This window comes from Bacillus rossius, chromosome 2, assembly GCF_032445375.1.
Source record: "Bacillus rossius redtenbacheri isolate Brsri chromosome 2, Brsri_v3, whole genome shotgun sequence".
NCBI lineage: Eukaryota > Metazoa > Arthropoda > Insecta > Phasmatodea > Bacillidae > Bacillus > Bacillus rossius.
The window spans coordinates 101302910-101317147 of NC_086331.1; the positions used below are offsets into that span (position 1 = coordinate 101302910).

Here is a 14238-nt window from a genome sequence, read left to right on the forward strand (position 1 = left end):
TATATTTTATATATTTTTGCCATTAACACATTATTTGCACTTTCCAGTATGTAATGTTATAATGTTAACGAAATCACCTTAAACCACATTTAACACTTTTACCATATATAAGTATATTGCACTTCTACAAAGTGACAGCAAATTCCACTACACATGCCCACTAATGACAATGTTATAAAACATTTTTAAAGGATTTCAAAGCAAATATGTTAGGAAAACCGCTATAAAATAGAAATAATATGTCACTGTAACTGGAAGGGAGATCATTATCATATGCATATGGTCGTAGTAATTTTGCTCAATGCGTCGTTGAGGCTAGTGCAATATTCTCCTTTGCGCTAATTCCGTGAGCAGATATCTAGACAGCCGGTGTGGTAGAAGCATTAGAAACTCGCGATATACTCCGCTCCACAAATCCATGCCTAAAGCGATCTATAGAGATTCTTCGTTTGTCTATTGCTGCTTATATTAAAGAACTTTGGAAAATATTTAGTTACCCGGTGAGGACCATCATAAGGTGGGTGAATAGGTGGGAGCTCAATATCGTGACAAGTAAAAACATTAGAAGATTATAAAAGCTCAGGGTGAACAAATAACGTTCTGGGTGTGTGTTGGAATGCATGTGCAGGATTTAGCAAGTCCAACTGCTGGCGTAAGACTTGTATGAATGCCTCAGGGCTATCATGCTGTACTCCAAAATAACTCGCCGAACAACATAAGTAAGGTGCCATAGAGAATTTTGGCACGGGATCAGCACGGGATCAGTGGAGGTCCTCTTTCATAGCAAAATGCGAACCAAGCTGTACCAAAAAGAGTGCCTCAACGCACGAGTGGTTCAAGAGATGGCGCATCATGCAGGACTTCAACGAGTGCATGCCATTTGTTTCAGGCTGTTAAGTTGTTTATCTTGAATTTTTTGATACCCGAGAAAAAATTTCAGCTGCTTGAACAATATCTACACCACTGCACATCAAGAATAGCATATCTGTTTGCCTACTAGTAAAAAAAAACAGGCAGAATGGGAAGTCCTGTTAAATTCATCCACCGACAAACAGTAACTCACTTTTTCCCATCATCACTCCAGCTGTAATGCTGAGAGATTTGGTTGGCTTCATTGCCAAGCTTCTAGCGACATCGGCGCAAACCACTTTGTTTCCTAAGCGCTTGGCCGCTTGACAGCTGTCCTCTCCCTCAGCCAAGGCTACGCCCACGGTTACGAAACTAGTTGTCGCACCATTCTTGTCAACTCTCCCACCTTGGCATTCAGAGCTGTAGGAACTTTCTGTGGTAGGTTGCTTGACTCCAGCTGTCTACAAATGGCAACAGCGGAAGGTGTAGCTATTTCCAACATCTTGTCAGCCTTGTCAGCCATATGAGGTACTGGTTGACAGTGTCACATGAATTCGGTTTGGTAAACGTAAGAGCCACAATAATTTCAGCAGACCTTAAAAGAATTTATTTCTGGCTGCTTCTATTATCTGACTGTTAATTTGGGAGAGTTGGCGGTCTATCCTGCTGAAAAGCATGCATCCTTCTCGTCTCGTTGGCAAGGAATCACTCGATAAAAGCTGTTTGTAGGACAATAATCTTTGACTGAAATTGTTTCGGTAAAACTAATTCTCTCCACACTGAGAATCATGCAGTTCATTGATGAGGTGATAAGATTGAATTGGTTTTCGTCTCTTGCGACACCACTTGTGATAAATTGCGTCTCTAATTTACTGAACAACAGTCAGAGGTTATCTTTCTAGAATGATGGAGAGATAATTCCTGTCCTCAGTCATTGTGCGTTTAAAATGTTAACCACATTTCTGCTGAAGAAAATATTTCGATGTCATATTACCGATCACTTTTTAAAAATATCTTGTGTTTATAGTTTTTTGAATTTGTTTGTTATTCCCAGCCTTTACTGGTAAAAAAGCATAAAATTCTTTCTCTTTGGATTTAATATCTCCTACAATTAACACTTGAAATAAACTAACCAATATGAAATGTTATGTTGTCAACGAGAGCATCCCAACCACTCTGAATCTTCTTACGATACACGAAGTACCTTTCACCTTTATTAAATGTCTTTCTTCTACTAGTGAAAAAAATTCGACTACAACAGTTTACATTTCAGTTTCTAACCATAATTCCAAAAGTTAAGTTATTTTGTAAATGCAGCCTCCGTTCTCGAGAATTTTAATATATATGTTTATAATTCATTTACAAATTAATTTAGTAACCACGGCACACTAAATTTTATGTTTGGTTTCCGAACCTTTAAAACCTTTGATAGTGTGACTGCTGTAACTTTACAGTTTTTTTTTTAAATTATGTTGTGGTGTTTTGCCTTGCAAAACCACCAATGAGTTTATTATGGCGACTAAATTATTACTGTGCGATCGGTCTCGATGTCTTAGTATAGCTTATTGTGTCCTGAGTTCTGAGGATAAAATTCTTTTCCACAGCTCTCAAACAACGTCAAACAAATTTCCCACCCATGGATCAGTTTGGTGGGCATCATGCGTAAACAACGCATTCCCACGAAGTTTGATCAATTATGGGGTGTTTAACATTAAAATTTTAAGTAAAATATTGTCAATAAAATTTTTTAACATTATAAAAACTTATCCTATATTAATGCATGAAACAGTTTACCTAATAGCTCATAACGTACAGGGAAAGATACAAGCTCGACGGTGTTCACACAAAAAGTAAAATATTTCTTATGAAGGGCATGAACAAAGGGTTTTAAAGCACTGGCAGATAATCGTTAACACATACTACAGGAAAATAATTGACAGGAACGAAGAAATGGCGAGAGAAAACAATTCAGTTAAAGGTAACTTACATTTATGTCCACGTAAAATAATAAAGCAAAAGGAAGGAAAGGACGATGGTAGGTTAACTACCCTCTAGGGTGTCAGCATCGGTAGTTTGGCTACTGATTTAAAAGAAGTCGATTCGAATAGTGCATCACGAGACGAAACGACTGGAGCATGTTCCTTGATAAAAACACTTGGCCAAGGCATGCTTTAAAAATAAATCTTAGTCAAATTGGCCATGAAGGAAGAAAGTATTGTGTGTCTACGAAACAACATTCAAGAAAACAGAGACTAAGGACGGTGCAGCTAAAACTTTCGCAGCGTTTTTTTTTTTTTGGCTGAATATTCTTTCGACCGCTTTCATAAGAGTGCACAATACAGGTGTATCAAGGATGCACTAAGTAAATTTATCAAAATATAACATATAAACTATGGATGTAGAATAAATCACCAAGTAGAAACTGGCAACCACTCCGGTTTACCGCATCGTGTGACACTGACCTAAGCAATGGAGTTCACGAGACAGGTGGATATTATCAATATGAAAAGAAGGTATTAACTGAAGGTAACGGTAAAAATAAATAAAATTGCATGGAATTAGAGTTTTACAGCTCATCGACAGTTAGGCTATTAGAAACACAGTTCATACGAGTATTTGTGACTCAGGACGAAACGAGCCTAATTATGGACTGGAAAACTTAACACGAGAGTAAAAAATTGCTCATTTAGTGATACTACACTGCTAAAAAAGTTGTGCATTCACAACTAAAATTCTTGGTAACTCATTTACCAACTACATCAGTTGTAAAACTACAAGGCAGAGATTTTTTTAATTTGTATTTTTATAAAGCTATGCCATGAAGTTTTACAAGTCCTATAGTTGGCAACTGAGTTTCCAAGGATTTTCCTTGTGAAAGTACAGCATGTGTTTACAGTGTATGCTTTACATCAACGACCATATTCGCGTGGCCTGCAGAAAAGAAAATTTAATACATTTCAAATGGTGGACATTTTCCTACAGTCACAGGTGCATAAACATAAAATGAAATTGGGCTTAGTCTACGTTTTTCAGGTTCAAATATATATTTAGACTTAGGCGGTCATAAATCTCGATAAATGCGTTAGAAAGGTTTTGAGTAAGCTACTAGCCACTTGCAGCGCTTACACCTAGTTTAAAATTTGCAAGTGAAACAATGTTCACTATTACCAATTCCATGGCCATCATTTTATTGTTTCGCTTTTAACACATAAACTCATGTTTACTTTCGAAAGAATAACTATTTGTTCTACAGCTTCAAGTTTAAATCATTAACTGTTGTGTTTAACTTTTATCTTTTTTATAATGAATATAGAAGTTAAAATAATTGCAAATTATTATAAAATATAATTTTTGTTCATATTTAATTGAAAAATAAATAAGAATAATAATTTCATTTATTAAATTACATTTTAAGACAAATTTAAAAATGTTCAACCTTAGATACTGTCATTTACTTGTAAGGCCAGTTGGTTTATGATTGTCATGTAAGTTTCATGACAGCGTAATGCGGGAACTGAAGCAGTAATGAAAATTAAGCTAAACATATGAGATAGGAATGAACAATATATAATTTTTAAAAATTTCGCACATTAGAAACTAAAATTTCAATAATTGATGATATGTATTGACGGTTCTAGAATGATAAGCCTCAAAAAATAACTAAAACAATAGCAGGAATTTTTTTATTTGGCGACTTCACTGTCAAGGGTTAAAGCTGACATGTTTTGTTATTTTGTTATATTATGTTATATTACTTACAAAACGTAAGTTTTTGTGTATAAATTTGTTAACTTACAATATACATAAGTATTTATTAATTTATTAATGCGTATAGCAATGACTCCATGCAAAAAAATTTCAACTAGTTTAAATTTCCATTAAAGTTTGAGATCCTGCTATGGGGTTATTTTTCTTCTCTCTAAGTTTTAAAAAAATATAATTGTCATAACATATTGAGGGCACTTGGAAACAGACAATTAGTTTTTAACTTAACATTTAATTGCTTATATATATTACATTACTTTATTTTATGTAAAAATCACAAAGGCAAAGTAAATACAAGTGCATCAATATCAGCCAGGTATAATTGTAGGGAAAAGTCTGTTATGCCAAGAAAAATATTTACAAAAAGGAGAGCCAACAGTAATATCTCGTAAGCTAGAAATGCTATAGAAGTTCTAGAAATGTTACAATGTCGGAGTTAACAAGACTCTGATCAGTCAATATAAAATGGGACTCTTCTACTAAAACATAGATGTTCGTCGAAACATTAATGTTCACAAAGCTCAAAGACTGATAATATATAAGGAACTATCACTGCAACGAAACAATTCGCGCGTGAAAATTGCGCGTTTTAAACAAGGTCAATGCATACTCACTCACGTCCATCATATGCAGTGAAAATTAGTTTAAAAATAATTCTACGTTACAGAGTTGTAATGTGAAATCTCTACTACAATCCTGCGATCAATGCATATACAATTCTTCGAATACTGATTAAAAATGGCTATGAACCCACATTTAATCAGAGACTCATAACAATTGGCTTGAGAGCATCTTACACAAGTGTTTACGTGTACAAGAATCTCATTTTGCGTCTTCTGTCGCGACCAGCCGAAATAGTGAAATTTTTTCGAAACAAGCCCTAATAAAGTAAGTTTGATGGCAAATAATTTCTTAGGTTAAAATAACGTTCGACCATACACAGACCTCAGAACAGTTGTTAAAAACCTTTTAAGACAAGAGTAAAAATAACCTACAAATTAACCATTACTTCTGCAAATCTGTAGAAGGGAACGACAAGATATTACGAGGTAAGCTACAAAGCATTTGCAAAACTCATTTTCTTTATTGTGAGCATGAGCTTCATGATACTAGTTGCATTGGACCGTGATTTTATAGCTAACAATTATTTAAGTAAGCTTAAGTTTAACGCTATTAAATTAAAAATTACATTCCAACAAGACGTTAATTAATTAATGCTGTCAGAAATTTTTTTGGAATAAATTAAAATTTCAAAACTAAAACACAGTAACGCATGAATGCGCAGCCCACGCATCAGTACACAAGTAACCTACCGGTTAAAAAAAAAAATCAAAGCTCTCAATTTATATGTGAATTCCTCAGAGTATACTGGCAGGCAGGCAGTAATTAATCAGATCCGGTATTTCGTTCATGCACGAAGAGGAATTATACGTCGCTAGGCAACACGAGAAGGAGAAACTTCACCAATGTCGAATCGGGTGTGAAGGCAAGGCCTGGCGGAACATTCAGAAACTCGGTGGGTCACCAGTACTGCCAGCTTAGCCGTCGTTTAACTGTATCAATTTTAACACATAACCTCGAGTTTGCTTTCAAAAGAATAACTTGTTATTTTACAGCTTCAGTATTTGTATATTTAACTATTGTGTGTAAATTTTTATTAGTATTTCTCAGATATGCTTGAAAGAAATAATTTAGACCTGTAAAATATTTTAAAAAAATTTTTAAATGAAAATTTTCTTTGTGCGCCTTTAACTGAAAATTAACTTATTTTTCTGACATAATATCTTCAGATAAAATGAAAATGTTCCATCATTAGACCCTGCCATAAATTTTTAAGGACTTAACTGTAATGTGGGTTTCATGCCTCCAAGATGTGTAAACGGAAGAAGTAATAAAAGTTAAGCTAAACGGGTGTGAAAATATTTTGCTTTATAGCAATAAATACATACATTTTAATCTTTTGTATATAAGAAAAAAAATTCTCTATTAAATGATATACATAAGTATTAAAGCTGACTTGTTTTTTTATTTTGTTATATTATGCTTAATATGTGAACTCACAATAAAAAAATTTATAAAAATATTTATATGTTTATTGACTGATAAAATAAGATTTATTTTAAAACATTTAAATATAATATCCAACATTGTTAAAAAAATTAACATAATAATAAGGTACAATAAAATTGCGATACTCTGTATTCTGTATTGTTATTTATTTGTTACAAACCTGACAACCAAAAAAAATATATATATATATATATTCTGCTGAAATATGTCCCGCAATTTTTTTTAAATAAATTCATTTCTTACGTTGGTCTGTTTCAAAAGGTCTTTCGGTAGATAAACAAAAAATACTCTGCAATTGATAGTGGTTTATACCGCTCAGACAGCTTGTTTCACTACATAGCCTCCCACTCAACCAATTTCACAATGGCTAATTTTTGTAGAACAGATGATAGCATAGACTGACCTGCACGCGCATCCCTTTCCTCTCGCGTAGCTTAAAACTATTCTCGGGCTCAGTCATACAGAGAGTCTGCCTGTACCACGAACATTAAGAATCACGAGTAAGTGTTGCTTGCAGGTCGAATGGACGACCAGCGCTATCGTGGACGTCGACCCCGGACCTGGGCAACCTGAGGGAGCACGCGCGAGTGGAGGAGATGACTGTGACTGACTCTGCTGCTTGCCACATAGCACTGCGTACAAGATGTGAATGTGGCAAGTGACAGGTGGAGGGACTGCATGAGAGCAGACGGTGTTGTCGGAAGGTCGAATGGGCGACCAGCGCTATCGTGGACGTCGACCCCGGACCTGGGCAACCTGAGGGAGCACGCGCGAGTGGAGGAGATGACTGTGACTGACTCTGCTGCTTGCCACATAGCACTGCGAACAAGATGTGAATGTGGCAAGTGACAGGTGGAGGGACTGCATGAGAGCAGACGGTGTTGTCGGCAGGTCGAATGGGCGACCAGCGCTATCGTGGACGTCGACCCCGGACCTGGGCAACCTGAGGGAGCACGCGCGAGTGGAGGAGATGACTGTGACTGACTCTGCTGCTTGCCACATAGCACTGCGAACAAGATGTGAATGTGGGAACTGGCAGGTGGAGGGACTGCATGATAGCAGATGGTGTTGCTTGCAGGTCGAATGGACGACCAGCGCTATCGTGGACGTCGACCCCGGACCTGGGCAACCTGAGGGAGCACGCGCGAGTGGAGGAGATGACTGTGACTGACTCTGCTGCTTGCCACATAGCACTGCGAACAAGATGTGAATGTGGCAAGTGACAGGTGGAGGGACTGCATGAGAGCAGACGGTGTTGTCGGCAGGTCGAATGGGCGACCAGCGCTATCGTGGACGTCGACCCCGGACCTGGGCAACCTGAGGGAGCACGCGCGAGTGGAGGAGATGACTGTGACTGACTCTGCTGCTTGCCACATAGCACTGCGAACAAGATGTGAATGTGGGAACTGGCAGGTGGAGGGACTGCATGATAGCAGATGGTGTTGCTTGCAGGTCGAATGGACGACCAGCGCTATCGTGGACGTCGACCCCGGACCTGGGCAACCTGAGGGAGCACGCGCGAGTGGAGGAGATGACTGTGACTGACTCTGCTGCTTGCCACATAGCACTGCGAACAAGATGTGAATGTGGGAACTGGCAGGTGGAGGGACTGCATGATAGCAGATGGAGTTGCTTGCAGGTCGAATGGACGACCAGCGCTATCGTGGACGTCGACCCCGGACCTGGGCAACCTGAGGGAGCACGCGCGAGTGGAGGAGATGACTGTGACTGACTCTGCTGCTTGCCACATAGCACTGCGAACAAGATGTGAATGTGGGAACTGGCAGGTGGAGGGACTGCATGATAGCAGATGGAGTTGCTTGCAGGTCGAATGGACGACCAGCGCTATCGTGGACGTCGACCCCGGACCTGGGCAACCTGAGGGAGCACGCGCGAGTGGAGGAGATGACTGTGACTGACTCTGCTGCTTGCCACATAGCACTGCGAACAAGATGTGAATGTGGGAACTGGCAGGTGGAGGGACTGCATGATAGCAGATGGAGTTGCTTGCAGGTCGAATGGACGACCAGCGCTATCGTGGACGTCGACCCCGGACCTGGGCAACCTGAGGGAGCACGCGCGAGTGGAGGAGATGACTGTGACTGACTCTGCTGCTTGCCACATAGCACTGCGAACAAGATGTGAATGTGGGAACTGGCAGGTGGAGGGACTGCATGATAGCAGATGGAGTTGCTTGCAGGTCGAATGGACGACCAGCGCTATCGTGGACGTCGACCCCGGACCTGGGCAACCTGAGGGAGCACGCGCGAGTGGAGGAGATGACTGTGACTGACTCTGCTGCTTGCCACATAGCACTGCGAACAAGATGTGAATGTGGGAACTGGCAGGTGGAGGGACTGCATGATAGCAGATGGAGTTGCTTGCAGGTCGAATGGACGACCAGCGCTATCGTGGACGTCGACCCCGGACCTGGGCAACCTGAGGGAGCACGCGCGAGTGGAGGAGATGACTGTGACTGACTCTGCTGCTTGCCACATAGCACTGCGAACAAGATGTGAATGTGGGAACTGGCAGGTGGAGGGACTGCATGATAGCAGATGGTGTTGCTTGCAGGTCGAATGGACGACCAGCGCTATCGTGGACGTCGACCCCGGACCTGGGCAACCTGAGGGAGCACGCGCGAGTGGAGGAGATGACTGTGACTGACTCTGCTGCTTGCCACATAGCACTGCGAACAAGATGTGAATGTGGGAACTGGCAGGTGGAGGGACTGCATGATAGCAGATGGTGTTGCTTGCAGGTCGAATGGACGACCAGCGCTATCGTGGACGTCGACCCCGGACCTGGGCAACCTGAGGGAGCACGCGCGAGTGGAGGAGATGACTGTGACTGACTCTGCTGCTTGCCACATAGCACTGCGAACAAGATGTGAATGTGGGAACTGGCAGGTGGAGGGACTGCATGATAGCAGATGGAGTTGCTTGCAGGTCGAATGGACGACCAGCGCTATCGTGGACGTCGACCCCGGACCTGGGCAACCTGAGGGAGCACGCGCGAGTGGAGGAGATGACTGTGACTGACTCTGCTGCTTGCCACATAGCACTGCGAACAAGATGTGAATGTGGGAACTGGCAGGTGGAGGGACTGCATGATAGCAGATGGAGTTGCTTGCAGGTCGAATGGACGACCAGCGCTATCGTGGACGTCGACCCCGGACCTGGGCAACCTGAGGGAGCACGCGCGAGTGGAGGAGATGACTGTGACTGACTCTGCTGCTTGCCACATAGCACTGCGAACAAGATGTGAATGTGGGAACTGGCAGGTGGAGGGACTGCATGATAGCAGATGGTGTTGCTTGCAGGTCGAATGGACGACCAGCGCTATCGTGGACGTCGACCCCGGACCTGGGCAACCTGAGGGAGCACGCGCGAGTGGAGGAGATGACTGTGACTGACTCTGCTGCTTGCCACATAGCACTGCGAACAAGATGTGAATGTGGGAACTGGCAGGTGGAGGGACTGCATGATAGCAGATGGTGTTGCTTGCAGGTCGAATGGACGACCGGCGCTATCGTGGACGTCGACCCCGGACCTGGGCAACCTGAGGGAGCACGCGCGAGTGGAGTAGATGACTGTGACTGACTCTGCTGCTTGCCACATAGCACTGCGAACAAGATGTGAATGTGGCAAGTGGCAGGTGGAGGGACTGCATGATAGCAGATGGTGTTGTCAGCAGGTCGAATGGGCGACCGGCGCTATCGTGGACGTCGACCCCGGACCTGGGCAACCTGCGGGAGGACGCGCGAGTGCAGGAGCTGACTGTGAGCTTGACCTTGCCTCGTCGGCGACCGCCGCCTGCTGACACCGGGCAAGGTGAGCGCCTGAATCTTCCTGTCTCCTCCTCACACTTCACCCAGGGACGTGGCGTAACTATCTGGCTGCTGAAAATGTTTCTGGTCAATTTCGCGATAAGCTACATTTCAACAATTTTCATTGTTTTCTATTTCTAATTTCGGTCATTTTTTTTTTTTTTAAGTGAACAGTCAATTTTATAATATGTTATCTATGAAACATAGCCCTAATTTTTCACATTTGTTTTCTAAGTAAATTTACAAATTACGTGGAAAATTTAAAATATTTTTTAAATCAGTTGACACATTTATTAATTTTCCTGATCACGAAATATTCTACTCCTGCCGCATAAAACACAGACAAGGAGCGTAATATGAATTTTAATAACATCAACATTATATGGTATCAAACCCACATCTCTATTGTTTAAATTCAATCATAAAATCCTTTATCATCGAGGCCAAGTTAAACGGTACCAGAGGGTTTCGTAAAAAGTGATAGTTTTGATATTTTGGTAGAACAGTAGAAATTATTTAAACTTTATGTTTCGATCCTTTGTTCCAGAATCTGTTAATAGCTACACTGTTCGCCGACGGACAACAGATTTATCCGACGTGTCAACTCCGCCCCGGGGGAGTGGTGATTCGGCGAAGACAAACACCACTCCCGACAAATCACAGTCCACAAGCAAGACAAGAAAAAAAGTGAATTCCAGTAGCAGCAACAAAGACCTTAGTGATGTAGGTAAACAAAGACGACTTCAGATTCAGTCCCTCAAGGAAGTTCGTTCATACGAAGAAACAACAAATCCGGAGGTGGAGTTCATTATACAGGTACAATACCAAAGTGTTAATATACCCCTTTCCCATGCCCCATGATACTTCGCTGAAAGACCGGCACCGTAAATTAACAGTTAAAGTTCAATTAAATTTGAACAACATTTTAGACAATACTTTCATATACTTATAAACTCTGCATTACTAACATGTTCCGGAATACATTTGTTAAGCATAGATAGTTAATGCTATAAATATATAAAAATATATAAATGACCAATATAAATTTGTTAAATTAATACTTTTGTGACGAATAAATAGAAAATGAAGCACAAATAAATAAAAAAAATGTTCTTGGTACAACTGTCGACCACTCGTAATTTCGGGAGAGAAATAAACTGGGTAGGCTAGCGTATGATGTGAAGATGGACACATACTTTTATCTATACTAATAATAAAATTGTTTGAGGTAAAAAGTATGTTAATTGGATGAAATTATGAAAACACTATTGGAAATAGCTTCTTACATTATTGAAAACACAAAAATATAATTTTTAAACTTTTTGTGAATTTTTCTGTTTTTCTGTTTGAGCATCAATCGAAAACTACTTGACGAATTTTGACGAACTTTTTTTATTAGAAAGATCTTTGGCTAACTTAAAACTAGGCTATATATAATTACAGGATTCTACCCGTAAGGAGGTGAAAATTGGGTAAATAATTATTTAGGTAATAAATTATATCTCTGAAACTTATAAAGCTAAAGAAATGATATTCGGTACCAATAACTAACTTACGAAGACATCCAACCAAAAATTTAAAATTTTGTGAAAAGCAACCTCTTAGGGGTGAAAAAGGGGTAAGTATGTTTAAAAGTTCAATAATAATATCTCCGAATTTCTTTAAACGTTATCAATGATATTGGGTACCCATAATATTCGAATAAAAAACAACCAAAAATTTTACATTTAGCGAAATTCAAAATCTAAGAGGTGAAAAACGGGCGAGAATGTTTTAAGAATAATAATAATATTTCCCTTCTTAATAAAGCGCATTAAATGGTATTGGTATCAATAATAAATACACGAAAATTACCGAGAAATATTTTTATATTTTGCGAAATTCCACCTCTAAGGAGTAAAAAGGAGATGGGTTTACTTGTAAGATTAATAATATCTACAAATTTAACTAGCATAATACATGATATTGGGTACCAATAATAAACATATGAAAACTACCAACCCCAATTTTTATATTTTGCGAAATTCAAACCTTAAGGCGTGAAAAAGGAGTAAGTGTGTTTTGAAGAATAATAGTTATATATCCAAATTAAATAAAAGGAATATTTAATATTGGGTAATTATAATAAAATACGAAAATTACCAACCACAATGTTTGTATTTTGCAAAATGTAACCACTAAGGGGTGAAAAAATTAAATTATAATTTTAATTAATATATCTACAAATTAAATTATGCATAAAAAATTATTTTGGTACCAATAATAAACATAATAAGACTACGAACAAAATGTTTACCATTTGAATTAAATTTAGCCCCTAAGGGTTAAAAAAGAGTGAAATAGGGAGTGAAGTTAATTAATTATATCTCCTAAGCTAACCAAGCATAAAAAATACAGAAGTGAACAATAATGAAAACACAAAAATCTATAAACCACAATTTTACCATTTTTTAAATTACAGCCATAAGAAGTGAAAAGGGGGTAGATATGCTTTTAAGATAAATCAATTGAACTTCCAATTAAATTAAGCGTAATAAATTATATTGGATACCAATTATAAATGTACGAAAAAAATCAACCAAAATTTTTACATTTTGTGAAATGCCACCCCATGTGTTTAAATAAAGTTATATACTTTTTTAAGATACATATATTTATATCTCCGAATTAAATTAAGCATAATAAATTATTTTGGGTACCAATAATAAACATACTAAAATTACCAACCACAATTTTACCAGTTTGCAAAATTGAAATCCCAAGGTTGGTAAAAGGAGTAGTTGTGTATTTAAAACAAAAAGCAACACTTATATTTCAATTAAATTAAATATAACTTGCAGTAAGAGTTACTTATTGCTTATTGCTTATTTTTTGCGTTTATTAAAATTTGTCATTTAATGGTGGTGAAAACGGGCAGGTCTTCAATTATTTTAAAAATAGCATCTCTGAAAGTAATTAGGTTGGATGTTAATTAATGGTAACAATGATAAACTATTAATTTATTGTATAACTTACTTGCAAGAGCGGTAAAGGAGTTAAGATTGGTTTAAAGAAAAAATGAATTTTTTATTTCTAAATTCACATGAACATTTACTCTCTAGAGTTACAAATTTTATTTTTTAAGTTTTCCGGATTTCGTCTTTTAAGGGCGTGAAAATAGAGTACATATGTTATCATAAAAACTTTATATTTGAATATCGAACAAAGTTGTATTGAAGAATTTTAGCATAAATAACGTAAATAATTAATTGCATAGAGTAATTTTACCATTTTGTTATTTTCGACCCCAAAAGCAGTGAAACAGGGGGAGAGGTGGTGTTAGTATTTATAGTAATCATCCAAGTAAACTAAATTGGTGGTAAAAAAACTGAGCATGACTAACGTACAAAATAATGATTTAATATCATGTTTTAACCTTTACCATTTTTTTTATATTCGACCGCTAAAGTGGTGAAAATATAGTCAATTGTTTTTACTATAAATGTCGTATCTCTGAAGCTAAACAATCAGGATGTAAGTTATGAGGTATCATTTACAAATTTGCAAAATTTACCAAACAATTTTTTTTTACAATTTGATATTAAAAGGTCAATTATTGTAAATATAGTTTTAAATTTTAAAAAATTAATATCTTCTGATCAAATCAAACTTAATTTAAGATATTGAAATTTATAAAATAAACTTACCTTCAGATACATTCTCTTATTCAACGTTCTTTGAAATAT

General features: G+C 38.3%; 1 protein-coding gene across 1 annotated transcript in view; it reads left to right on the plus strand.

Annotated features, from left to right (window-relative positions):
- LOC134528937 (trichohyalin) overlaps nucleotides 1–14238 on the plus strand; it is a 194584-nt gene that overhangs the window by 38644 nt on the left and 141702 nt on the right. The window contains exons 5-6 of the mRNA XM_063362606.1: nucleotides 10378–10517; nucleotides 11061–11329. Coding sequence (XP_063218676.1) covers nucleotides 10378–10517; nucleotides 11061–11329 — 409 coding nt within the window. The remainder of the gene's footprint in view (nucleotides 1–10377; nucleotides 10518–11060; nucleotides 11330–14238) is intronic.